Here is a 27,858-nt window from a genome sequence, read left to right as displayed (position 1 = left end):
GCTGCTTTCCAACCCGAGTGAGTGCAGAGCTTCTCTGCTTTGTAAGAACCATGAGATTCTGAGCCCGAATGAAAACTCCCACAGCAAAGGGTTTGCTTTAATGAAAAAAACAAACAAACAATAAGAAAGACGCTTGTTCATTTGGAAAGGGCACCCACAGCTATTCCCCTGACTCGCTGCTGTGCCTCTGGGTGTCACCTTGTGCCTCAGCTTCACAGTCGTTAAGTGCTGATAATACTTAAATTCCTTGCAGAGACTGGGAAAGTCGTAGCGCTTCAAAATCCTCCCGTACCGCTGCTGCGACGCTGCGGGGTTCAAACACCAGCGGCTTTGATTCACAGCAGGTCACAGAGTGACAACAGGGAGCGATTCTTCCGCGGGGTCTGCGCAGCGGGATGTTCTCGCCAGAGACCCGCATGGAGCAGGTGACAGCGAGTCACAGGTGACAGCGGGTGGCTCAGGTGGCGCTGCCTCCCCTGCTCCCCGCTCCGCTGCGGAAAGAGCCGAGGAACCGGGCCAGAACCGTCCCAGAACCGACCCAGCCCCTGCCCCTGCCCCGGGGAATGCGCGGGTCTCACTGCGGGGGGCGGAGCTTCACCACGAGGGGGCGGAGCTTCACGGGGAGCTTCAGCACGGGGGGCGGAGCTTCATGGCGAGCGTCAACACAGGGAGGGGGCAGAGCTTCAGCACGGGGGGCGGGGCTTCACGGCCAGGCCCCGCCCCCGCCCCTCACCGCAGCGCTCGGGGCGCCCCCTGGCGGTTCGTTTAGCGACACACGCACACACAAACGCGCACACACACACACGCAAACACACGCACCCACGCAAACACACGCACCCACGCACCCAAGCGCACCCACGCACCCATGCACAGAGCCGTCCCATTTAAACACCTTTTTTAATTTCCTTTTTCATAAAAATTTATAATAGCCTTCCTCTTACATCGTATACAAAATAATTGCTCTGCTGAATAAATAAAACATGAACATCTCGCAGACGGCACACGGTCCCAAAAACCAGCACCCACCCATCCTTCCCTCGCCCGGAGATGCGCAGCAGTCTCACGTTAAAGTCATCCTCCCTTCTCCCCACCTCGGCTCTCAACACCCCCATCTCACAAAAGGGAAGGCGAGGCACAGCACGACTGCCCCGCCAGCAGAAAGCAGCAGCGCACTTTCTACCTGGAACAGAAAAACTCACGGCAAAACCGCCTCTGAAGGGCTTGTGTGTTGTACAGGATAATCAGGTCGTAGAGAGCTTTCTCTGATCACACACACATCAGAACCTTCACCAGGACGTGCCCGTGTCCCTTGCTGTCTGTGTTGTGGTCCCAACACCCAGAGGCTGTTCCCACTGGCTCGGCCAGGAAGGACAACCTCACAATGGCACTTTCTCAACTGATGCTCTGGAAAACGCCTCTCCTGCCAGCCCCAGTGACAGCCTGAACCGGGAACAAAGGCTTTGGGTAATAACGGAGGACAGGGGCCACTGCGGTGACAGCAAATGGGTTTGGGGACAGCGGCTGCCGACAGCCCAGCTCAGGCCCTGAGCTCAGCCTTGGCACACGGCTGGCTGGAAGCGGGAGGGCTGTGAAGTGCTCTAAGGACAGGACACGGCCACAGCGAGGGCAGAGTCAGCCCAAACCCTCACATTGCTGCAAACCTCCGTTTCCCCGACCCCTCGTTCCTCCTGCTCCCTCGCCCTGATCTCTCCTCACCCTCCATCAATCCATCCCAATCGCTGCCTTGTCTTCCCTCCCTGCTGAACGCACACACAGAAAAGTGTTCCCTGTGTCCCCTGAAAAGGACCTGAGCGCACGTGGCAGTTTCTTCCTCTCCTCGTGCAAACAGCCCAAATCCATTTGGGCTTCAGCTCCCACGGTGGACAAGAAGCAAAGGCAGAGCTGGGTCTTGGCAAACCCTCCTTCCGTACCCATCTGCCCGCCAGATGTCCGTAATGAAGTGTTCGAGACCTTCATCATCAAACCCATGCACCTGAAGCTCGGGGTGGAATTACCTCTTAGGCACTCAAACAAATGGCTTTGTTATCAAAAGCATTTAGCATTGTGGCAGCTTCCAGGTGTGAAGGTTCCCAACATTTTACATCAGAAAAAATGTAAAGGATACATCAGGACTCAAGTAGGGACCTGACTGATTAGAGGTTACTGATCACTGGGAACCTTTGTCCACAGAACACCTCACCTTTGGCAATAACATCTTCCTGCTGCAGCCCGGAGTGGACAGAGCAGGGTAGGAAGTACAGATGAAAAACTGTTTCCGTAGGTGGTTAAACAGCTGCCAAATCCATCCCCAAAACAGCTGCGCTTCAGCACACAAACCTTGTTGTGGGAAAGGGAGGCTGGCTGGCATATAATTTGAGAAGAAAGCAAACAAAAACAGTCACCCTTTACGGGAAAGAAATGTTGAAAAAGCTGAGGAGAAGGCCTCTGCGGAGCCGTCTGCAGACAGTGGGGAGGAACCTTGCTCCCATGCCAAGGAATAGTCTGACAAGACCTTGCAAAAATAGCAACGTTTTGCCCTTCAGCAGAACCTCAGCAGCGCATCCCGCTGCCCACACACCTCCGCAGAAAATGACTCTTTGTTTGGACCAGCCAAAGCTAAAGACCGACGAACAACTTCTGTGTGCTCACAGCCTCGCCTCCAAACCCCCAACTCGCGCTCTCCCCTACCTGTCGCAGGCAGAATTTGGACTGTTTCAAAGTCTGAAGTGCCGACCGCGGGCCAGGACCTTGACTCCTACTCGGTGCGTTGTCTCTGAGGGGTGGAAATCTGCCACCAGCAGAATGGTTCCACTCGGCTGGGACCGGCCAGAGGGACACGCAGCTGCACCCGCTCTCCTGCGCTGCAAAATGACCCACATCTGGGAGCTAAACACCTGCACAACCCGCAAGCACCTGGTCCATCCAGGGCTACAGCTGCAAGAGGTGCTTTGCTTTTCCCTAACGGGTAAATGTGTCTATTCTGTGCCTCAGTAAGAATCTTGACTCCTGCCTGGAAATAAAATATATATTTAAAAATCTCAAGTAAGTATAGCACGGTAAATAAGCAATCTGGATCAGCAAACCCTGTTCTACTTCATTATCACAGGACTTAAAACCCTCTGAGAATAAATCTGGGGATGTTGCAGCATCTTTTAAGGGCCGGGTGTGGAAGAGGCACAAGGGTCTGGATGTGTCAGGGGAGGGAGCAGGCGGCAGCTCTGAGCAGCGAGAGGTCGGAGTTATGAGAACTGAGGAAAGCTAGAAACAATCATTAGAAAAAAAGAGTTAAGAAGTCCTTGCCATCTGATGCAACTTAGTACATAGGTAAAAGATAAGTCACCTTTTGGAACTGGTCCTAATGGAACACGACTTGTTTTTCCAAAACAAGACATAGTAACTTTTCTCCTGAATGGCTTCTCCCAGTCGGAACAGAGGTGGGATGGAAGGACGGACGGACGTGTCTGTCCACACACACGCGTCCCCTTTGCTCCATGGCCAAACTTTACCCACCCACCTTTTTTTTTCCAGGGAAATCTCCTCCCGTGTCCTGTTTGCAGAATTATTGCTCAAGAAGCTGAGTTAATCTACAAGCAGCAGGGGAAGAGGGTACAGATATAACTGGAAAACAGGAGAGCCAAGGATTTTTTCCTCCCCCCCCAAACCACTGCATCTCCTGCTCAGTTTAGGTAGAATTATACAGAAACATCACCCGTTATTAAAGGAAAAGTCCATTTCCCTTCTCTCCCCTGTATAAACCCTTTGGTGCTGGCTGTGCAGCACTTTCTTTTGACAAAGGCACCTTTGGAAAGCACTGATGGCCCGAAGCGCGATGCCCCAATGCCTCATATTTACACCTGAGATTAACCCTGCTGCACCTCTCCTGCCCCCCCCAGCCCCAGAAATACCCCCCAGGGCTCCAGCAACAGCACGGGGGGAGCAGACGCCACACGGGGCTCCCCACAAGCGGCCTTGCGGATGCACGCGCGTCTCGTTCTGCCACGTGCGGGCACCCGCGCGCCGCCCTTGTGCCTTCTCCATCACACCGAATACTTGGCCATGTCACTCTTATCGAAGACGACTTTGGTTGCAAAGTAAATGGCGACCAGGCCAAAGCCGGCAGCGGACACCATGTAGGCAGTCACCGACTGCGTAAACTGGACGATGGAGCCCATGAAAAGGGAGGGGACAACCTGAGAGAGGAGGAAAGCACTGTCCAAAATTGCCAGGTCCAGGCAGATCCCTCGGCCCGGAGCCACCGAGTCCGGTTCTCCCACCATCATCATCAGCGAGACGTCGCAGGACGAGCTGACGCACAGAGCCGAGCCGGCGGCTGGAGGCGAGGAGGAGGATGAGGAGGAAGAGAAGAGGCTCCCAGTGTGGCCGTTCTGGTAAGGCAGCTTCTGGCTGGAGAGGAGGCCTTTAGAGAAGGCTGATTTCTTGTCCATTCGGGCTGTGTTTTCCTCCTCTTTGCTCTTATATTTATGCAAAAATACCTGGGGGAGAGAGGGAGGAATGAGGCAGTAGAGGGGGGAACGATTTGCTTTGGGAGGAGTGGTTAAAGTACAAAATAGAGTGGGAAGAGGAATCAGGAGCGAGGCAAGGCAAATGAAAATGACGAGCGATTTCAACAGGAAGGAAAAGAGAACAGAAATGGGGAAGACGGAGAATTTTCTGCAAAAGGCATTTTAGGGACTACTTCTTGTGGGGTCTCCCTGCTTGAAGTAGCTGGTAAAAGACAGAGGAGAGACACCAAACCCAGCTACACCCCACACCTCACTGCATTCAGTGTTTCCCCATCAAGCCTTTTGCAAACAGTTGTGCACGTGGCCTTCGCTTTCCCAGCCTGGGGAGTTTGGTTTTCGTTCTGTTGCTATTCTGCCCATGGGAAGTCCCAGCCAAATTGAAGATTTACAAAGCAGAACACTCCCTCGTCTCCCGATTTTGACAGGGTGCCTGGTGCAAATCAGGATGGGCCGGTCAGAAGTATTTGTTCAATGCGAACATCTGGATGCCTGTGGTATAAACTCCTACTTATTTCACTGCACACTGAACCACCTGCCACTGGGATGAAAGAGCTGCTCTCAAACCACAAATTAATTTTGCATTTGCAGCACAAGAGAAACTCCTATTAATCCAGTGTGCGACTCAGGAACCTCTTAGGACTTCTCCACAAGGAAAACATCTGCGGGACAGGATTACTAGCTCTTGTGTCAGAAGTTTCACAATGTTTATTTTCCTTGGAGCTGGGGGATTACGTAGAACCTCAGTTTTCATTTTACTGATCTACATGCTAAAATTGGAAAGCAGGACCTCCAAGAGTTGAACATTTTGGAGGTCTTTTAGCACCTCAGGTTGGCAGTGCTGCAGATGTGACTTGGTTGCCGAATGTGCACAGGTGTAACTGACCTGCACCAGTTTCCCTAAAAACATGCAGAACATAGAGGACTGTACCACATCCCTTTGATACACCGATCCCAGCCGATTTCCCACATCTTACCCACTCCCCATTTTAAAAAATCATGTAATGCTTGTTGTGAGCAGCAGATGTGGAAGGAAAGAGACGCTAAACCCTTTTATGGCTTCTATTTCAGACAAGAAGACACATCTTGGAGACAAGAGGCACACGTGGAAAACCTTTGCGCACAGACACGGGTTTCTCTCCCACAGGCTGAACTGATGGTACCAGCTACAAGTGGCAGAAGAGGGTGTCCTCACAGCTCCCGGGCACGTTGGATCCCTACCTGTTTTTCGTGGTGATACAGTGACGCCAGCGTGTATGGCAGGATCTGCAGCGCGGAGAAGGTGAAGCCCGTCAGAGCGGCCGAGACGGTGACAACGATGACGCTGTGGGAAAGGCACATGACGAAGGCGGCCGCGGGGAAGAACACCACGCTGGCCAGGTAGACCGTCCGCGTCCCAAACTGCTTCACCAGCCGGTCCATGATTGTCGAAAAGAAGATGGATGTGACGCATTGCAGGAACAGGCCCAAGCTCCCCATGCGGACACCTGCGGGTGGTGACAGGCACTGACTTCACACGGCCGGGCATCTCGAGGTCTGTCTCCCTCCCTCCCCTTTGCTGCCCAGCTCTGTACCGTCCGTGCAGAATGTGACACAGCCGCAAACAACCGCAGGGCTGCATCACCTAAGACATCCCAGGGTTGCACCACCCAGACTGCAGCTCCCACCCTGCACCTGCAGCGAGTATTTCTGGGCACCCCGGTGTGAACAGCAGGGCAATGGGAGATGGGAATCCAAACGCCTTTCTTGTCTTTGGAAGTTGTTTTTCGCACTTTCCTACTCTTAACCCAGGATCTGTCACCTGCTTATGAACCAGGATCTGTGGTTATCTGATGTCCAAACCAGCAACGGAACAAACGGAACAAGGAATTATGCTTAAGCCAAGGTAAAGTACACAACACCCACTAAACGACTGCAGTATCCGGTAGCAATCCGGACCTTACCCTTTGCAAAGATCTATCAGATTTCAGGGAATTAAAACCACTCACTCTTTGAAACAAGGATCATTACTCAACACATGTTTCTATGACAGCTAACACAATGGAGTCCTGACCTGCTGGAAGCTATACAGTGCAAATGTTAAATAATAATTAAGCTGCCTCTAAGTTAAACAGACACTCAGCACAAAGAGGCAGTGTGCTGCAGAGCTCACGGAGGCAGTGAGTGGAAAATTCAGAAGGCAAGATGCACCAGCTGGAGGAGGAGGGCCAGGAATAAAAGACTTAGATCAGGGAGAGGAAAAGAAGGGCTGGGCAGCAAGTCAAGACTCTGGCACAACACAGCAGCCCAAACAGGACAGCAGGGGACAAGAGGAAGCAGGTCCCGTGCTGCAGTGAGCAGTATCGCATGATGTGCATGTGGCAGCCGCAGCAGCGAGCGCGGTCAGAAAGCGCCGGAGACAGGGGTGAGGATGAGGAGGCTGCTCGAGGGCTCCCCAGATCCAGGTGTGAGATGGGAATCTCGCAGCAGCACGAAAGGGAGATGCGGTAAAGACCACCTGGCTGCTACTGAGCACGTCCTGGCTTTCCAAGCAATGGGGAGCACCGTCACCCCTCACTTCAAAGGGAGGGAAGAGCAGTGAAAGGACGTGGGCAGTGGCAGCCACAGCTCGCAGACAGAGCTGGATCCATCCTGTCCAGCCTGCAACCTGCCAGATCGTTCTGCCATTTAACAATCCAGCCCCAGGGCTGTGCTGCCAGATCTGGTTCAGTGCCTGAGAGCCGGAGGAGAAAGAGGCGTTTCGCTATTTGGTCCACTGGGCAATGCTCTGGGGCCGTGGGACAATTTTTCCTGACCCATCTGCAGAAAGTCTATGGTTTCCTGTAACTGTTTTTTGTGTTACTAGCAGAGCTGAGCTCATTCTCAGCTCCCACTAAATGCTCCTCTCCTAAGGAACAGGTGCTGCAGCCTCAGAGCAGCTGGTTCACTTCTCACCTTCATCATAGTGGCGTCTGGCATCCGTGCCCGGCTTGGCTCTGGGGACGCCGTGGTACAGCCCTTCCCCAACAAAGTCTGTGTAGAACAGCATGAAAGTCATAAGTGCCATCCAGCTGCAGAGCTCAGCCACAAACAGGCGCCGGATGACCTTGGGGATGCGGCAGTAGAGGCCGTGAAGCCGCGGCACCAGCGTGCAGAGGTTTCTGAGCGCCTGCAAGACGTGCCTGGCGTGCAGGAGACACGAGCTCCTGGAGAGCTGGCAAGAGCAGCAGGCGGGAGGTGAGGGCTTGGGGGGAGCGTCCTTCAGCGCTGGACCGTCCAGGACATCTGCCTGGGTGGCCGCCTCCTCCGTCACGAAGAGCGTGGCCAGCACACAGCCGAGGAAGATGACGGCGAGGAGGCTGAAGAGACACGTCTCCTGCCCTCCCAAGTACGGGGCCAGAAAGCTGCCGCCCCAGTCGATGGCTGGAAGGAGGTAGCCAATGCAGCCCCCCAGGCTGATCATGAAGGCGTACATGGAGAAGGCTTGGCGGCAGTTGTCTGGCTCCTGGAAGAGGTCGGAGAGGAGGGCCTCCAGCGGGGTGAAGCAGACCTGGCCGCAGAAATCCAGCAAGCCGATGCCCAGGATGAGGAAGGCGATCTCCAGCGGGCGAGGGTTGAGGGTGAACAGGCTGGCCAGGCTGCTGGCGTGGGGGATGACGAAGAGGCTCAGCAGGACACCCAGGCACAGCATCCAGATGAAAGGTCGCCTTCGGCCGTAGCTGCTGTGCCAGTGGTCGCTGGCAGATCCAATCAGCGGGACAAAAACCAAGCCAAGGACAGGTCCTATCCCTGCGAAAGAGAAGCAGGTGGTGTTAGGGGGACAGACCTCGAGGGCACTGATCTGTATGAGCAGGGTTGTCAGGCCTTGGAACAGGCTGCCCAGGGCAGTGGTGGAGTCACCATCCCTGGAGGGGTTTAAAAGGCATTTAGACGAGGTTCTCGGGGACATGGGTTACTGCTAGAGTTAGGTTATGGTTGGACTTGATGATCCTGAGGGTGTCTTCCAAACAAAATGAATCTATGAATCGTGAAAAAAGCCTGGGATGTTTCAAGAATTCAGGACGCTTTGCTGGGTCACAGCCCCCTTCTCCAAACACATATAACACATACAACAGTAGCCCTGCAACCATCCCGCAGCAACAAGCCTCCATGCCCTTATGCCCAGACTCAAAGGGGAAACAAGCACCTCAAAGACAGGAAAAAAGAACACTTACCCAAAACCATGGTCATGAACTTCTCCTCCACCCCCACTTCCAGCAGCAGCGGTGGCACGTAGGTGATGCCGGCAGCCAGACAAACCTCCAGGCCGAATGTCAGCGAGTTGACCAGCAGGAGCTGGGTCTTGCGGTTGTGGAAGAGCATGTTGAGCCGGGCTGGCTGGGCCACGCTGCCCCGACACCCTCACTGACCGCGGGCTGCGTCCCCCCAGCCACGTCCCTCCCCAGGACGCCCCGCAGGCGAGGGCTGGAGCTTCTCTTCCCAGTCTGCCGGACAGATGCTGCCTCCCATTTTTAGCAATGGTGAATGAGCTGTATTTTCCTCTTCCTCTTACTGCAAGATGTGGCCCCAGCGATGTTGAGTCCAGGCGTGGGGAGGCAGGGATCCCACCACAGGCTTCCCCTTCTGCTCACATGCTGTGGGCTGAGAGAAGAGAGGGTTTGTTAGACACAGTGGGATCCAGGGCAGGGAAAAGGGCTAAAACCAGGTACCACACAGACATGTCACTGCTGACAGTGAGGATGAAGAGAGGACATCGGAGAGAGCGGCAGGGTCAAAAGATATGAACTACATTCGTGCTGGGTTTCTCTCCGAGGGCTTGTGACGGGTGAGACAGGCACCTGTCAGACATTGTTTGGGAAAATCCCGTCCTGCCTTCGGGCCAAGGGAGGTCTAACGACCTCTCAGCGTCCTGTCCAGCCGCATCTTGTAGATGGGCAGCTGTAGCAGGGAGACAAAGGGTTTAGGGTCTCCTCTCCCAGTGAAATCAATTAAGAGTTCCCATGGAGAATCAGGGCTGCCAGCACTCACCTGCGGTCACACAGGGACATCCCCAGAGACCCACACAGCTGCCTAATGACCCTGCAGGCTCCCGGGGAACCAGTTTCACCCAAATCCTGTCTCCAGCCCCTGACATGGGACACAGAGAACAGATGGTGCCTCCATGGAGTTTCACAAACAAACCTGACCCACTTTAGCCTCATCTAACAGTGAACGGCAATTACCTTACTCATTAGTCTGAGTCATTTATTTGCCCTGTAATGTGCTCCCTCTCTCCAGCCTTCTTCAGAGGGGAGAGACCAGCAGATCAGGACAGGGGCTAAGCAGTTAAGGCAAGAGTAAGCAGATGCCTCTTAGTAACCTGTTATGAGCCTGCAACTACGTCGGTCTACAAATGAAAGAAATGCTGCACGGTTACCAGCATCCAGCCTGTCCAACTGCTGTTTTGCTAAGAGCATCTCAGGAAGATGGCCTATAGTGATGCTGGAAACGGCAGAATGGGTTAGCAAGACATTAAACTCCTTCACAGGCACCGATTCAGGAGTAAAACAAATTGCTGCCTAATTCTCGGGATTCACGCGCTCTGATTTCTCAGCCTAAACGAGCCGCCGTCGAGTTTCTCTGTGTGGACAAGGCAAAATGGGTCCCACCGGCCTGAATATGCTTCAGCTCACAACCCGTTTCTGGCCCAATTTCACAGAAACTTCTGCCTCCCATCCCACCGCAGCCCCCAGGGGCTCTGGGTCCTTGGGATGAAGGAGGCTGAACAGAATGCGAGACACGCAGGCGGGGGAGTTTATCTCCGCTGGCTCCCTCCCTGGCTGCGGGGAAGCAACAACCACGTCCCTGCCCGTACGCCCCCTCCATGCCAGAGCTGCCCTTACTCAATGGCAAAGAGTGAGGCCAGCAGAAGAACGGAGCTAAACATCCAGAGAGAAGACTCCACGTTACCACCAAGCACAGCGCAAATCCGCGCTCCCTGGCTTCACAGAGCAACGGGTGTTTGACGCCCATCGCCGCACAAGGGTTGGTAGACAGGTACAGCTAGGGCAGTTTCTGCATTTTCCCTTTTGTCTTTCTTCTCCTCTTGCTATCAGTCAAGTAACCCACACGGCGAAGACTGGGAGAAGCTGGAAGTGTGGCAATGAGGCTTTTACAAAGACAAAAGCATCGCTCTTCGCCTGTGTGCTGCAGAGCAGCGGCACCGCTGCTGCGCAGAGGAGCTGACACAACGCCAATTACACACCGTAAGCCCTGATTATTTTCCCTCCAGGATCCCTCACCTTCCCCCTCCACGCTCACTTAGACCTCCACTGTCACAAAAGACATCTTCTTTTAAACTCACCAACACTCAGATGACTTGCCCAAGGTCAAACAGCAAGCTAACGGCAGAGGGGGAACGGCAACAGTTTTCCTTTAATCACTAGACGCGGCTTCAAAGGCACCCTCGGCGGCTCCAGATACGCTCAGCGTCACTTCAGATCCACTCCGCCTGCAGAGGATGCGACTGGGGGCAGCAACCACCTTTCTCAGATGTGGGCTAGACACAGGATGTCTCGGCCGTGTTCGTTTCTAGGGGTGCCCAGCTGGGTCGCAGCCTCGGGACAGGAATTGAAGCTGCAGCACAAGCCGGGGTGCTGGCAGCTGGAGGAAGCAGACACACGAGGCCAAATTCAGTGAGCCCCCATCACTCCGAGCTAGACCTGTAATGTCCGCTGTGGTCCCGGGTCTAGGGGGGTTACAGATGGGGACTTATCCCAAGGTAAACTCCAAACATTAAGTAAAAGGTGTCACACACAGACAAAACAAAAAGGTTTTCTTCACTCTTATTGCAGTGACTGGAGAGGAAGCAGGAATCTGTCCCTCTCCCTGACTACCTAAGAATTTCAGCTTTTAGGCAGAGAGGGTGAATTTCACAGAACCCCAGAATGTCAGGGGTTGAAGGGCCCTGGAAAGCTCATCCAGTGCAATCCCCCATGGAGCAGGAACACCCAGCTGAGGTTCCACAGGAAGGTGTCCAGGCGGGTTTGAATGTCTGCAGAGAAGGAGACTCCACAACCTCCCTGGGCAGCCTGGGCCAGGCTCTGCCACCCTCACCAGGAACAAGTTTCTTCTCAAATTTACGTGGAACCTCTTGTGTTCCAGTTTGTACCCATTGCCCCTTGTCCTGTCACTGGTTGTCACCAAGAAGAGCTGTCTCTTCCCCATCCACACCCTCAGAACAAAACAAACAAATCCCAGTGTACCCAGAAGCAATGCTCATGTACAGCCAGAGATGACAAGTTGTCAACAGCAACCAAGCTGTAGATACGGTTGCAAGAGACTATGAACCTTTTTCTGTTTAAATTGCGCTTTGTCCCAACACCCATCAACTACTTTTAAAATTTCGTTCACACAACACAGAGAGATGGTTTGGCTGAGCTGGAGAGAAACGCCAGCGCAGATCAGGAAAATCATCAGAACCGTTGATCCGCAAGGCCAGAGGGATGGAGGAGGATTTGGGAGGTTTGCAGGAAAGGAAACCAGAAGCCAGGACTCACCTTTCCACGCTGAGCAGTGACAGGTGATCCCAGAGGCTCTGAGCTGTGCTCCCCAAATCCAGCCTAGCTCCCCAAAGCCAGCCTAGCTCCTCAAAGCCAGCCTGGCTTCCCAAAGCCAGCCTAGCTCCCCAGAGCCAGCCCAGCTCCTCAAAGCCAGCCCAGCTCCTCGAAGCCAGCCTAGCTCCTTGAAGCCAGCCTAGCTCCCCAGAGCCAACCTGGCTTCCCAAAACCAGCCTAGCTCCCCAGAGCCAGCCCAGCTCCTCAAAGCCAGCCTAGCTCCCCAAAGACAGCCTAGCTCCTCAAAGCCAGCCTAGCTCCTCAAAGCCAGCCTAGCTCCTCAGAGCCAGCCTAGCTCCCCAGAGCCAGCCTGGCTTTCCAAAGCCAGCCTAGCTCCTCAAAGCCAGCCTAGCTCCTCAGAGCCAGCCTAGCTCCCCAGAGCCAGCCTGGCTTTCCAAAGCCAGCCTAGCTCCCCAGAGCCAGCCTGGCTTTCCAAAGCCAGCCTATCTCCTCAAAGCCAGCCTGGCTCCGATACGATCTGCAGCGTCCAGGAAAAGCAACTCCGGTACTTTGCAGGCGAGCAGAGGTGGAACCAGCAGCAGGTACACAGGCGGGTTTGGTTTCAGGGCCCTCCCTGCCTCCCGATAACCCGTCACACCGGTGTGTTATTAGCGGCAGAACCACGCCTGGGCCCCTCGCGCGGGGCGCTGAGCAAACATGGGCTGCAGGCACCAGTCCTGCGAACCCGCTGATCACACAGCACCGTGTCACCCCAAACCAGCCCAGAAGGAAACTCCGGCTCTGGACTTTGCTCAAAGCCCTGCCCTGGTGTTAACATTTGTCACCTTCCCTTGATGGCGTGCTGGCACCTCACAAACAACCGCCACAGAGAGATTTAGTACATGGGATTCTTATTTTCCTTGTAAAGATGAGATGTTCCCTGCAGTTTTGCAGGTTACAGTCTGGCTCTAAGCAACAGTCCCAGCAGCGAGACCAAACACTTCATTTAAACTGCTAATGTCTTCCAGGACAATTGATCTGGCAGACTGGTGTGGATCTGGAGCTCTGTGATGTGGAAGGAGCCAGGCAAACCCGAGCTGGGAGATCCTGGTCTAACAGCAGCGCTTACACGTCACAACCCAAGCGAACCTGCAACAGCCTGTCCAGCCCAGTGGGACTTGGTATCCTGTGATGGGGAGACCTGTCGCAGTCAGACTGTGGTTGGGGGTGGTTGGTCCGAAAAGCTGCGTGACAACAGGCACCTCTGGCCTCAGTTTCCCCAAACTTCTACAGGAGGGGCAGTGTAATTCCTTACGGAGCACAATGCCAAGCACCTTGACAAGGACAGCAGCCATCCCCCCAAAAGGGGCTCACCAGCCCTTGTGTGTAAGGTTTCCTGCACACAGAAGCAGAAGGAAGCCACATGCGGGGCTTTTTCGCAGCTGCTCCCCGAGCTGTCGTGCCGAGGGGACATCATCTGCTGCTGAGTGCCCAGGCTCTTCCTCCGCTCTCCCTCTCCCTCCCCGAGGAGAAATAAAACAGCTTTAAACTCCATGTTTGGGTTTTACTTTTAAGCTTCCAACCTAAACTTTTCCTTCCCTTTCTGTGCAGAGAAACAGCAGATCAACGCCGAGAGGCTGGTTCACCTGGCAGGCAGGTAGGAGGGCGGGTCCGGGGGCAGGAGCACAGCGCACAATGCCGGACAAAGGACATGGAGAGGAGAGGAAAGGAGAGGAGGAGAGGGCTCTGTGCCACCCAGCTCACACAGGAGCCTTTTCAGCAACGGCAAGCAAAGCAGAAAGGATTGCAGCCCAGGGACACCAACCCGCGCCGCAGCGCTGATGGGAGCGAGAAGGAGCAGGGATGGAGCCAGGGCAAGCGGCTTCCAAGAGTCCACTCCTCCCAAGGCACTGAGCCAGCAGCTCGGATTCACCCATTTCACCTACTCAGAGCTCGCTCCCAGCTCACACGCCGCAGAAAAGCTTTTGACAAACATCTTCCTGCGCTCGACACGGCAAGGAGGAAACCACCATCTGAACTCGAGCAAAGCGCAGACACAAAACAGGACCGAATTTACCGGCAACACCAGATGCACGGACTCATTTACACCGTCGCCAGCAGAAAAGTTCACTTCCCGCTTTCCCCCTCTCGGCCGGAGCGGACGCTGCTCCGCGCGCCCTCGCTAACGGACTCTGACCCACACCTTTTGCTTTTGGAACAAACGAACCCCGAGACACCCGAAGAAAGTGGACTACGCGCTGATGGACACGTACAAGCAAAGACTGGGAGAAGTCTCTTCTCCTCCAAGACCCCTCTAATCTTTCCAACTTAAGATCTTACAAGTAATTGCACCTAAACAGTGGGACAGACCTTTTAAAAGTAACATTTGCGTGTAGTTACGTGGCTGAGAAAAACTGATGTAGCCCTCAGAAGAATCCATATCCTGCCACTCCATAACCCTTCCAGTCTCTCACGTGGGCGCAGAAGGGACAAGAGATGTTATTAAAAGTGGTCGCAGCCTCTCTGATTTATGATGGTCGTGTGCCCACTCCACAGTTCAACAGTCACAATAATAGTCAAACAGAGAATTAGATTCATTAGCTACTTGCGACTTGTCAGGGCTCTGTAATCACCTGAGTCTGTCTTATATGGGAAAAAAATCACCACGCAAAAGCCTTAGCAAAGGAAAAGCCCTTGCATTTTGGAGAAGCAGGAGATGATGCCACATCATCCCTCCCGCAGCAGGCTGGATGCAGAAACCCCTTCCCAACGAGGAGCAGAGAGAGGGGAGGGCGAAGGGTATCACCAGCCATCGGTTTTCCATTCACAACCGCAGCGTTACACTTCCAACCTTCCAAGGGGCTCTTTATGAACGTTATTAATTCCCCGCTCCCTAGAAGCCCTTGGGAAGAAAGGGTGGGTGAGAGCACAAGAGCGAGCGCTTAGGGAAGGGCTGTTCATACGGTGCCAGATCCTTTCACAGCTATCAGTGTCCATTCACCGCGGCTGAATGGGAAATACCCCATGGAGAATAGGTCTGGCAGGCTTGCGCGGGATGAAATGGAAAACTCACCTGACCTCTCCTGACCCTCTCCCCTCCCAAATCTCCTTGACCCCATTCATGGCGTGGGGAGAGGGGAGCGGTCATTGAGCAGGGACGGGAGAACGGGCGATTGATTTAGTCTCTCTGAATTAACTCTACGTTTCCTTTGAGCTCAGGGGTTCCCATTATATCAGCTTAGTGAAAGAGCAGCAGCGGGTGGAAATCTCGGATGGGAGCAAGGGGGACGCGCTGCAGCCCGCGGCAGGGGGAGCAAAGGGTGCGGAGGGAGCTGTGCTCTCTGCAGACACGCAGGGTCGAGGCTGAAGGGCTGAAATGTTGCCTTGCTGGTCTGCAGCTCAGCCCCGTTTCCACCAGGGACACCGTGAGACGACCGCACCGAAGGGCCAAGTTCAGCTGCGATGCGATGAAGGACCAAGTGGCCCAATAAATGTCCCATAGGTGAGCTCAGCTGCAGATCTGCAACGGCTCCGCTTGCACCTGCCACACAATATCTCACAGCATTTTACCTGCCCAGGACTGGCATCTGATCAGCAAACTTCAGAGAAGCCTCACACGCTCCTTAACACCTGCGACACAACCAAAGCAGCAGCATTTGCAGCCTTCACGCTCAAGGGTTTTTCTCACCCTTTCCTGAGTTGGCGTCAAGTCTGTTATAAACAACTCCAAACCTCCAGACAAGGTTGGCTGGCTCTGCATCTGAGCTACGGCTTTGTTTTGCTCCGGCGTGACCAAACTCTCGCCTTTCTTCATGAGAGGAGCCCCCGTTTTGGAGTGGGAGGGGAAACGAGAGAAGATCTGGTTCTGCTTTTCGCTCGGAGCTCATTTTTGCTGTTTAAACACTGTGCCCATCACCCTGGCGTTTGGTCTGAGTCAGCCCCTCCTCCACCCCCTCTTCTTATTATTTTTAGCAGAAGAATAAAAATGTAAATTGAACTGGATAGTGAAAAAATAAGCCCCCTCCAGGTGCCCCCCTGCTCTGCAGCGTGGTGACGGGCACGGATTATATCCGGCACCACATGACCAGGGCCCGTCTTTATATGTCAGTGTGTAAAACCCACCCTGCTGAGCTGCCTTTTCTCTGCCCGGGGCTGGGGGCTTCTGCTACGCGTCTCGTCAAACAGCCCCACAAAGGGGATTAAGGAGAGCCCCTCGGCCCCGCAGAGTAATCCATCAAATTATCCCTTGTTGGCGTTGCTGTCCTCTTCAGGGGAAAAAAAAGCCCTCTAAAGGCTTTTAAAGGCACTGAAATTACACTTGAGCCTGAAACTCTCCACCCAGCTGCCGTAGCTCGCAGCACAATGGGCTGGTTGTAAAGGGAATAGCGGGAAGTGAGGGGAAAGGAGACGGACGCTGTTCAAAAGGGCAGCGGCCGCCCCACGGGTGACACTCCAACAGGTGGCTCGGCCCCCCCGCTCCGGGACAGAGGAGCCGTCCCCGTCACGCCGGGCTGCAGGGGCTCTGCGTTTGCCATGTCTGGACGGACCCACGGACACATCCCCATGGACACATCCCCATCAGAGGCAAGGTTTGCACAGGCAGTGGAAAACCCAACCCCTCCTGTGGGGACCCTGACCCCAGGCTGTCACTGTCACCCCACGCTACCTGCCCAGAGCCCTACAGCCAACAGTCTAAAATCCCTACAGAAAACCCAGCACAGGCTCCTCTAAGGCTCACGGCATCTTCACCGGTGAACCAGCAAAGCCCAACCACACTCACCACAACTCTGCAAGTGACCACCAGATGCTGAACCTGGATTTTCTTCCACTGCAGCTGCCTAAATAAAACAATTGCGCGTGAACTTTTGTGCTGGTCATCACCACCTTATTTTGAGATATAGAATCATAGAATCATTTCAGTTGGAAGATCCACTCAGGATCATTGAGTCCAACCACAACCCAACTCTGACACTAACACATGTCCCTGAGAACCTCATCTATGTGTATTTTAAACCCCTCCAGGGATGGTGACTCCAGCACTGCCCTGGGCAGCCTGTTCCAATGCCCCACAGCCCTTTGGGGAAGAAATTGTTCCCCAGATCCAACCTCAACCTCCCCTGGTGCAACTTGAGGCCGTTTCCTCTGCTCCTGGCGCTTGTTACTTGGGAGAAGACACCAAAATTATGAAGACATAAAGTCCTCTGTCCACATGGGATTTCACAGGTTTGCATCACTGTAATCCTTCTTAGGAAGAAATTATCACTGGGAGTGAAACAAAGAAAATGAACAGCAAAGCACTTACCCAAACAAACTGGAACGGGTAAAGAGAAGAGCAAATTAGTTCTGGTGGAAGGCTGTTCTCACATAGAGAAAACACAAGTCACCTTAGTAGTGATAATAGCGATACACAACTTCTGAGTTTTAATCACTAGCGCTGAGTAGAAGGAGAATAATTTTCCCATCTGTTAGGCAGAAGCCCTTTCTGCTTTATTGGGTCCCCTTTGCAATGCCTGTTCACGGGACCAGGAAAATGGGAAGTGAAATTGGAACTTCTTGTTTCCAAGTAAAGAACAAATGCTGTGTAACGGGACGTCTGAGTCCCAAGCAAGCCAGTGCTGTAACTCAGCTCCTCTGGCCACCGTGGCTCCAAGGCATCACACAGAATCGGAGATGGATGGAGCCAGGCTCTTCTTGGTGACATCCAATGACAGGACAAGGGGTAATGGGTACAAACTGGAACACAGGAGGTTCCACTTAAATCTGAGAAGAAACTTGTTCCTGGTGAGGGTGGCAGAGCCTGGCCCAGGCTGCCCAGGGAGGCTGTGGAGTCTCCTTCTCTGCAGACATTCAAACCCGCCTGGACACCTTCCTGTGGAACCTCAGCTGGGTGTTCCTGCTCCATGGGGGGATTGCACTGGATGGGTTTTCCAGGTCTCTTCAACCCCTCACATTCTGGGGTTCTGTGAAAACCCCCCGTGTGGCAGCCCTAGAGGAGCAACCCGTACAGATTCATACAGACCCTTCTCCTTCAAGTTTTGGGAGCGTGACCTCGTGCTCTTCCTCAAAGGCAATACTTTGAATCCTAGACACACACAGAACTAATGGGCTCTTTTGTAATCGCATGGTAGTTAGTCCATTTTTTCATGGTAATTTTCTGGTCTGCAATTCCAGTTATTTGTGTCCCTGCCGGAGAAGTTTGATGCTAACACATCTCTCAGCGAGCCCTTTGACCTCCGCTGGCAGGTTGGTGGGTTCCTCCCTCTCTGTTTTCTGTCTCTAAAATGAGGTCATGGCTTTGAATGAGACAAAGAGCCTTTGCAGTGTGAGGAATAGCCCCAAGACAGCTGTGAGCGCAGAACCCCCATCAGTCACAGCAGAGCTGAGCACACGAGAGGCGAGGGTTGGGTTTTACCCCCGGCTCCGATGGCACGACCACTCGTATCGGAGCCGGTGCAAGAACGGAGGTGGAACGGGCAGCCCCACACGGTGGAGGCATTCAAAGGGAGAGGGAATAAAGCAAAACTCTGTAAACACCTTAAACTGGGAGCTGCGGGAAGATGCTGCTGTCCCTGACGCCCGTCCCTGCGACACAGGGACCGTTTCCACCCCCTTGTTGGCCCTCCAGCCCCACAGTGTTCCCATTCCACCCATCTGCCTTCAGCGGCTACAGGGCTGGGTCTGTGCTGATACATCAGAGTGTCGGTGAAGCACCTTCTGTCGCAAGAGCCACGGGCCAGCACCCTCTGCCAAAGGGACAGGTGACGAGCACGTGTGCAGGGAATAACAGGATTTCCCTGGGGTGCTTTAAGGTCAAAGACCATGTATCAGAGTCCTGAGATCTTTAAGAACTGCAGTTCTATGTGCCTGCAGTAGTGAAAACTGCAGAAGCCCCGAGTTCTGCCCGCAGCACATCGACTTCCCAGCGCTACCGAGGGCTCTCAGATCACTGCTGCAGCGGGAGAGTCTTTCCCTTATCACGACAGACCAGTCATGAGGCCGGGGACTGAAAAACACGAGATCCTACGATTTCACTTCTGCCTGAAATTGCCTGGGTAATTGCAAAGATAAGCAGCAATCAGATTTTATTTTCTAAGACAGATAAGTTTCACTGGAAGACCATTATGGGAAACTTAAGCCTTTTCCTTTCCCTACTCTCATTATCGGCTGAATGTGTTACGGCCTCTGAACACGCAGGGATTTACCGTGAAGCTGTAGCCGTTTACAGAGAACACCCAGCAGCACCGGGTGTCTGCAAGGGGAGCTTTCCACTGTCAAAAAGCCAAAGTTCAAAATCACCATTCTACTAGGAGGTGAATGGAGCGACGCATTTCACCACCCCCCTCACCCCCAGCCCCTCTCTCCTTACAAACAGGAACCTAATTTCTATTTCGAGCCCTGGAAAGGACATTAGCTCTAAATTATTAGTTTTTTAGTAATTAAGCATGGAGTTCATGTTCAAAGTTCCCTGGATTTTGCAGAGCGCTCTGAGCTCGGGCTTTTTGTTGCACACGGGCCGTTTCTTGCTCTGACACAGAGAACACACCACATACGTCAAGGAGGACGGGCAGGAAAGCGGTCCGAGTGCTTAAGTTATTTACCGCTTGCTGAAAACATCTGCGGGGGATAAATGACAGTTAGTGTGTCTCAGCCTCTGAGCAGAGGGAGGATTTTCTCCCTGCACCAGGCTCTCTCTGCCCATATTTACCGGAGTAAAGTTCAGCGAGCTACAAATGAAGCAGAAAGACCTTTGATATTGCCGCAACGTGCAAAGGGCCAGGGCACCTCGGGCAGGCACAGCAAAGGGCTGATCAGCAGCACCATCCTGGCCACTCTGAGCATCAGCGTGTGCTAAGCAGCCTCATACCGCCTTCTGCTAGCAGAAGGGAGAGCCAGCGTCCCCTGCTCTTGCCCAAAAGGCTGATGCGCTGCTATCAAGATTGGCCACAGACAGTGATGAATGGGAGTATCTGGGGGCAGCACAAACGTCGGCTGTGTTGGCAGGAATCAGAGATGAAAGGGGCCCTGTTGAATCATCTTCCCCGGGGCTGCTCCCGCCAGCGCGTTCTCCAGTGATGTGTCCAGTCGGGATGGATGGATCTCAAGCACTGAGGTTGCAAGAATTTCCCCTGAAACAATATCCGTGGGCTAAGAGATTTAATAGCTGGGAAGCATCCCTTCCTCCCTCCCCTCCCTGCAGTGTAATTCCTGTGCTCTCCCTTTTATATGCATGCTCGGACCCCTCTCCAGACTACATTCTGCCCCTCTCCTAAACCTAGCTTTAGTCAATTCTCATGAAAAGCCACCCTTCCAGGCCCATTAATTGCTCGGTCGGCCTTGGCCGTCGCACAGCAGCCTTTTGTTCCCGCGTCGCTCCAGCTGCTCCCACCGCCCCTCGCACACAGGAGTCGTTTGTCATAAACATTCCCAAACGCACCTCTGGAGTCCAACAGCAACAGCGCCCGCACAAAGCCCTCCCTTGTCACATAGAGCCCGTACCTGGTACGCGCAGACCGCTGCCTCGGGAAGCCACTGTCACCTCACGGATCCTTTGTGCTCCGTCTCTTTGTATTTATGAACTGCCTCTCGCCACAGACCTACAAGGAAGCTCTTTCCGTGACCAGAACAATCCCTCATTCTGTTTGCACAGAGAAGTTCTCTTCCAGAATCCAGAGTGAGGTGGCATGGTGACAGCCAACACATCGCATGGGCAGAGGACGCTCAGCGACAGCTCAGGTCTTCTAGATAACAGAAACGCTTTGTGTAACCCTCTCTGAACAGATCACAACAGAAGTGGCTTTACAAGCCTGGGCAGAGGAGGAAAAAGAGCAGCGTAACATCCTGGATCAGCAGCAGATGCTTCTGCAGAGGCAGAGCACAGCCCAGCACTTCCAAACAGAGCATCGCTGATGGAAAAGCATCAAATCACCAGCCGGGAACTCGCACACTTGTGGTCTCTGTGCAGAGAGGACAGAACCGAGCGAGTGCGCTCACGTCCACTCCAGACCCAACTGCAGAGCCATTGCTTCTCAATTAGAAGTAGGCAATTGGGAAGAGACGGCAGAACAGCGCTGGATTGAGGTCTGACCACCAGCTCAGTTTCTTTGATGCAGCAGGTCGGATCCCAGCGTGAATCACTCCTAGTGTCTGGTAAAGAAAGCGCGATCCACAGATTTTATCGCACGCACCATTTCACTGAAACCCATAAATCTAAAGCAAGATGTAGATGTTATCCACAACTATGTACACATGATTCCTGAAGCTGGCTCTAGCCTGCTCTGCAAGAACATTAACGTTTTTTGAGTGCCGACAACTCGCACGATTTGAGTCACTGCACTCATTATATCTGCGTTTTTCCTGAAGCCTTAGCTCCCGGAGACAAAGCACCGCGGAGAACTTCAGCTTCCAACAAAATGAAGGTGGGAAAAAATCTGCTCCCTTAATTGAAGAGAAAAACCTTAGACCTCACAAACCAAAGCCAATGCCCGTCATTGGTTTAAGTTTCTTGTTTCAAATAAACCTCATTATTTTGCCAGGGGCCATCCTTACACCTGAGGATTCAAAACCTGGTGGTTATGAGAATTCACCTGCAAGTCGTGCGTTACTCAAACAAGGTCTCCCTGCATTTAAGATGGGGCCAAGGCCTCGAGATCTGGATTAGCAGCAGTTGCTTTTATTACATGCACAGTAACACGGGGAAAGAAAAACTGTTCAGAGCTGCAAATCAAGCACCTGCTTATTGCTGTGTGTGTTCCAGCCACCCTCCAGCACGGAGACAAAGAAGCCATTCGGATCACATTCCTCCATTACACTTCTTATTTTGCCAGACAATATTCATGGGGGTCTGCTTCTCCTCTCATGCAGGCTGGCAAAATGTTAAACAAATATTTTCGAACTGCAAGAGGAACTGACATTTTAGGATATGAAAACAAGGAGGACGGGCACAAATTTGAGGACCTCCAAGGAACAGCATGTGGACAAATAATCATAATAAAATGGTGACTTTATAGTTCCACTTAGTTATGTTTTTTGAGCAAACAACTCAATAGCTTAGTTGGTGGATATATTAGCAATTTCGGCAGCTCTGTAATACAAAATCAGACTCAGGTGCTTAAAGCAGCAAAGAGCAACAGCAGCACAAGAGACAGAACAGGTTTCAAGGGATGCTTGGATTCAACGTATTGTCAGTCTGAGAGGTAAATGTGGTTTGACTGAACAATACAAGCATGGGGGCACAGAACTGCAAAAATAATTCTTTGGTTTGCTGCCTTCCTTATCCTTTTGTTTGTGGCCAGTGCAAGATTTCCTTTGCGCTATGCAGATCCATCTCACAGGGAGTCTTCTAGGAGTACGTATGTTGCTTCGCTACCTTGCAGAGAATAATGTTTTCCCCGTTTCTTAAAAGCAAGGATTCCCTACGGTTCTTGTTTCTACAAGGACACTTTTGACATCTGATATTCCACATTCAGAAGCCAAGTCAACATTGAAAGCAGTTGACAGCTGCTCACAAGCTCCTCATGACGCCCTTGCTCCACTCGCAGCACAACAATCATGAGTTTAACTGCACAGGGATCACAAGGTTGGCTCTCCAGGGTTAGTTTTACTTAAAAGTTGCTGCCTTACGCTGCCTGCCCTCCACCCCCTGCAGAAGCCACAGGGCACGATCATATGATGGAATTATTTGCAACAGCAGGAGCGAACGGAAAAGATTTGGCGGATACAACTCCTTTTAGTTTCTGCGTATCCCCTTCCATACCATCTGCTGCTCATCCCCACCACTGCCCGCAGCTCCTCTCCTCCCATCCTTCTGGTCTTGTTGCTTCTTGTGGCCTTGAATCCACCACAAACCTGCAAAACTTTCACTCAATGGGTCAGGAGTTTTGCTTTGATGTTGCCTTAGCCAAGATAAGGAGATAGCAACACACACATTAAAGAAAACCCCCAACAGCCAACTACCAAAACAAGACACTCCTTGGATGAACCGCTCCAATCCAGAGAAAGGTGCAGGATCAACACATACAGATGTTACTCACACCGTTTAGAGCTGGTCTGAAAAGCTTTACAATCCCACGGAGACAAAAGTGGGATAAACCTCTAAAGAGACCGAGGAGTGCATTATGTCCATTGCTGTATATGAATTAAGCTTAAATTGTTTGAGAATACGTAGCCATTGAGAAAAAGAGAGACCATCAGCAAATCACTTTGTAATGTCTGTTATGCATTTTTTCTCGTCATTTAAGCAAGGTCTTAGTATTAGTCCAGCCTGGAAGCAGACGGGACAGACTAATAGGCATCTGGAATCAAACCAACCACCAGTAATGGCCAGGGGAGAACACACAGACCCAGCAGCGTCCTGAGTTCCCCGCCACATCACCGGCTGCGGTTCTCCTTGGGGAGGGAGCAGTTGGGAAACTGCCACAGGAACAACTATTTGTGCTGGGTTTTGTCAGTGTAAAACTAGGGAAGCCAGAGATCGAGACTCACATCATCTAGTAGATTAGAAATACCATGTGGAAAGACGGCTTTTACAGAGTTATCCTTTGATTTTGTGCCTTCCTCAAGAAGTAATCTGCAAACTCTCGGAGCTTCTTGTGGATCAAACACTAAAGGCTCTGGGTTAACATTTTGAGAGTGATGCAGCCCCTCTGCAGACAGGTTAATATTTCCAAAGAGGCTTTGAAAGAGACACACGAGGAAACTCACGCAGTTATATCTGCAGAGCAGTTTTTGCCCTGTCACTTCATCATACAACAGATACGATGCTTTTAGGACCAGTTTTTTCAGTCCACTCTCTGAACAAAGCTTCTACCAGCAGTTCCATTACAAAACCGGGCAGCTAAAGTTAGTTTATTTCGAAGAGCATGCACTCACAAAGCCATCAGAGTCCAGCCATGCAGAGACATGTAATTTGGGGGGCGGGAGGGAGAAAAACACCACCCCTCCACGCCCCCAAAAAACTGCCATGTGAGTGCTCCAGTGAAATAAACACCTTGGGGAAAAGGTTAGCAAGGGTTTACTCCAGACATCCCTATTTTCTAGGGGTTCTGGCAAAGATCAAGCAGACCAACGGCTACGTCTTCTAACTCGGCGACCGGTCCAGCTTCTCACCCTATGGCTGCAGCACTTCTGCCAACAAAAATGACTGTGTGCCCTCAAAAGATGCCGCCAGTGCAGTGTGTCCGGAGCACATTGCAGTATCTACTAGTACTCTATCACGTTACAGCGATGATAATCTCAGAGTCTGCAAGACTACTGCTTTATTCACAAAGAATGTTCCCTTTACCTCCAGCCATGTGGTTTGAGCCTTCCAGCGACAGCTCCACATTGGGAAACACCTCGGTGTTCAGGTACTTTAACTGGAACCTCTTTGAGAAGACAAGACACCCTCATGGAAGACACTGCACAAGCCACGTACGTAACAAGTCGTAAGGGAATAGACTCACCAGCACAAGAAAAATCTCCCTACAAGGAGAAATTTCCTACTAAATCCTAAGATTGGTTTATGCCCTGAAATACAGGGGTTTATATCCCCTGTAAAGCTCTCATTTAATTTGCTATTAATTCTGGAGATCCTTGTTATCAAATTTCTAATCCTCCTTTCAAATCCCGTAAGCCGAGCGCTCTTGGCTTCCACGATGTTTTGCCATAATCAGTTCCAGAGGTTCAAGGCGCTGCCTGGAATCCAAGCGCAGGGCTGGGAATCCGGCATTCCCGGCTCCACCGAGCGCAAGGGCAGGAGCTACAGATGATGCAAGAAAGTCCAGGTAGCATCACAAGTTCAAAAAACAAAGATTGCATGTAGGGTGAATAATAGAAAAGCGTTTAAAGGCTGGTACATGTTTTTCAGGAGTGCCTGCATGACTCCAGTGCCCAGGTCATTTGGATGCTTTTGAAGTTCTTACTCATGTTCTATTTCTATAATTTTCGAGTTATTCTCACGTTACACATACAAATGTGAGGCTTTTGAACCCACTTCTAGTAGCAGAACGGTGCTGGAATGGATATGGTTTGAGCCTGGCCGCTTTCTCTGTACTGCTCAGGAGTCTGACAGATCTAGATCAGGACTAGGAAAGCTGTTCCTGGTACGTTTCTTGTCCAATTTTTATTTTCATTTTAAACATAAACATGAAGACCAGGCATCTTGCCAAGTCTGGCCATCCCCAGCCTAAAAGTATTAGTTTATTCCAATGCTTTTCTCTTCCTCCTAAAGCTGTCATCCACGGGAAGACAGATTAGTCTTTCAGTTTATGTTTACCATAAATAACTAAGGCATTTTACCACCAAAGACTCCAGTCACGCTGAAGTCAGTAATCTTTGGAATTACAACATTTAGGTACCAATTTTAAGACAACCTCCTCAAGCTACAGGTCTCCTACAGCTGAAGGAGAGAGGCAGGTTAACCTGGCAGCAAATATAAAGCAGAGCCTACAATTAGGCGCAACAAAAACTTCCCTTTGTCAAGTGCCTGGTTCCTTTGATTTCACGGATTCACTGACCTGTCCCCACAAGTCCGCGGGATTTCTGGAAGTCCACAGTCACATCGCGCTTCCCAAACTCTTCAGTGGTCTTTAAAACTACCTCGGTCGCGGCAGATGTCTCTGTAACAATGAGAAGTATAGAAAAAGCTCACGCCACATCCATGCGTTAATATTTATCCCGCATCCACACGGCTCCGGGAGGCCTGAAAAGGTGCATCGCGCTGCTCGGCAGCTCTACCTGCGGCTTCCTGATGCGCAAGGAGGTTTTTGTGTGTGTGTTTTGATGCCGAGGAGCATCAGCGGGACCGAAGATGAAGCCGCAGCGAAGCGGCCCCGCTCGGGACGCGCCGGGGCAGCGCTGCTCCCACCCCTGTGACCCCCCCCGGGGCCGCTCCCGCTCCCCGGGACCGCAACCCCGCCCGGTTCTCCGTCCCGTACCTCGGCGGCCCCGGCCGGGGCTCAGCCCGGCCCCGCTGCAGCGCCCGCGCCTCCGCCGCCGTTTAAAAGGGCAGGTTGGCCGGCAGGGAGCATGCGCTGCCGCGGCCGAGCGGGACAGCGGGGGGGCTGAGCCGGGGGGGGGCTGTGCCGGGGGGGTCCCCGGCCCGGGCCGCCCCCGCCGGGCACAGCGGCCCCGCTCCCGCCGGGCGCCCGGAGCAGCCGCTGCGCTCCCCCGGTGCCGCTGCCATCGCTCCCTCATTCAACACAATCGCATTTTTAAAAAGCCCTTTTCTTCCCCCCCACATTTTTTCCCCCTCCTCTCTTTTTTCCCCTCTTCTCTCCCTCTTTTTTCCCCTCTTCTCTCCCTCTTTTTTCCCCTCTTCTCTCCCTCTTTTTTCCCCTCTTCTCTCCCTCTTTTTTCCCCTCTTCTCTCCCTCTTTTTTCCCCTCTTCTCTCCCTCTTTTTTCCCCTCTTCTCTCCCTCTTTTTTCCCCTCTTCTCTCCCTCTTTTTTCCCCTCTTCTCTCCCTCTTTTTTCCCCTTCTCTCCCTCTTTTTTCCCCTCTTCTCTCTTTTTTTTTTTCCTTTTTTCCCTCTCTTTTTAATTTTTTTCCCCTCTATTTTATCTTTTTTTATTATTTTTTGTTTGGTTTTCCTAATCTATTCATGACTCATAATTGCTCGGATTGTATGCAAATGGCATTCCACGCTCTGGGAAGCTTGTGACCTGGCCCCTGGACATTATTCATGGTAGATGACTGCTTAAAAATCACATGGCGTTTGTGGGAGAGGGAGACAGAATATATACGCTTATTGTACAGAGAGATCCAGACATTATATCGATATCTAGCTTGTCTATGAGTTGAGGAAAAATAAATGTTCTTATTCATATATCTCAAGATGAGAACCCTTGGCAAGAACAGCCTGCCTTAAACATCACCAACAAATAGCATTGTTATGTGTGTGAATACTCACGAGCAGAGGACAGGAAAAACGAGAGAAGAATGCAGCTGTTCTTAAATTAATGTTTGCAAATACTTGGGCCAGTTCGTCAGCTGATAGGTCGCCAAAAGATTTGGGCTAGTTTGTACTATTTAACGATTTGGCCTCTGTTTTGCAATGCATTCACTAACTGGAGCCTTATGAAGATTTAGTTACTTTTAACCTCCACAGGGTCCCTCCTTTGAGCAATTTGGTACCTATCAAGGTCAGAAATCCCATTCCCATGTCCCGTTTCAGCTGGGATCAGCAGGACAGCCTTGTTTTCACTGTCAGCAGCTGTTCCCTCCCAAAGTTGGCTGAGAGGACTCGCCCCACATGGAAAAAGCAGAGAAGCACCTGCATTTGTTGTCACTCGAACCGCTGAGAACTCGCTCGCTGGGGCAGCTGACAAGGAGAAACGACACTGCTGTTTCCTGCAAAAGGTTTTTTGGCGCTCCAGATGCAGCTGAAAAAAAGAAACCAAGAAAAAAAAAACATTCAAGTGCTATGACTTAACCCGGCGAAGCACCAGAGTCCAAATTGGGGTGGGGAGAACGGCCTCTGTTTTCTAGTCGGGGAAGTCCACAAGCAATTAAATCACTATTAGCGCTGCTTTAAAATTTTTATGGTTTTTTTTGCACTGGAGCATACGGCTCTCAGTAGGTGGATTCGCAGATGCTCAGCATTGCAGGCTCCGCGCTCAGACCAGCAGTGCCAACTCCAGCTTCCCATCAGCTGTTCCCTGACCCACTGTGCGGTCGGGGTCCAGGCACAAGCAGCCGCTTTTCAAAAAGAAATTCACAGAATCCCAGAATGTCAGGGGTTGAAGGGCCCTGGAAAGCTCATCCAGTGCAATCCCCCCATGGAGCAGGAACACCCAGCTGAGGTTCCACAGGAAGGTGTCCAGGCGGGTTTGAATGTCTGCAGAGAAGG

The 27,858-nt window shown here is 52.2% G+C and overlaps 1 protein-coding gene across 5 annotated transcripts; it reads right to left on the bottom strand.

Moving 5' to 3' along the window:
• Window positions 1-878: 878 nt before the first annotated feature.
• On the bottom strand, window positions 879-26,026 carry SLC45A3 (solute carrier family 45 member 3). Of its 5 annotated transcripts, none has more exons than XM_065854758.2 (6): window positions 25,948-26,026; window positions 25,528-25,629; window positions 8,714-9,140; window positions 7,455-8,288; window positions 5,742-6,007; window positions 879-4,493 (listed from the first exon to the last, which is right to left on the bottom strand). In XM_065854758.2, exons 3-6 carry the CDS (start codon window positions 8,859-8,861, stop codon window positions 4,038-4,040), a joined length of 1,704 nt encoding a protein of 567 aa, XP_065710830.1. In that variant the 5' UTR covers window positions 8,862-9,140; window positions 25,528-25,629; window positions 25,948-26,026; the 3' UTR covers window positions 879-4,037. The 5 variants fall into 5 exon arrangements, with proteins under 5 accessions (XP_065710830.1, XP_071673768.1, XP_071673770.1 ...); XM_071817667.1 differs by lacking the exon at window positions 25,948-26,026 and adding an exon at window positions 25,748-25,880; XM_071817669.1 differs by lacking the exons at window positions 25,528-25,629; window positions 25,948-26,026 and adding an exon at window positions 17,337-17,602.
• Window positions 26,027-27,858: the final 1,832 nt, after the last annotated feature.

This window comes from Patagioenas fasciata, chromosome 21 (assembly GCF_037038585.1).
Source record: "Patagioenas fasciata isolate bPatFas1 chromosome 21, bPatFas1.hap1, whole genome shotgun sequence".
NCBI lineage: Eukaryota > Metazoa > Chordata > Aves > Columbiformes > Columbidae > Patagioenas > Patagioenas fasciata.
The sequence above is the reverse complement of the archived record's forward strand: the minus strand, read 5'-3'. Positions and strand labels throughout refer to the sequence as shown.

Excerpts from the sequence above, each read along its gene's own strand:
- SLC45A3 (XM_065854758.2), bottom strand. The coding sequence starts at position 8,861 with ATGCTCTTCCACAACCGCAAGACCCAGCTCCTGCTGGTCAACTCGCTG. Across the intron at positions 8,289-8,713 it reads GTTCATGACCATGGTTTTGG|GGATAGGACCTGTCCTTGGC; the intron begins GTAAGTGTTCTT and ends TCTCTTTCGCAG. Across the intron at positions 4,494-5,741 it reads TGTATCACCACGAAAAACAG|GTATTTTTGCATAAATATAA; the intron begins GTAGGGATCCAA and ends TCTCTCCCCCAG.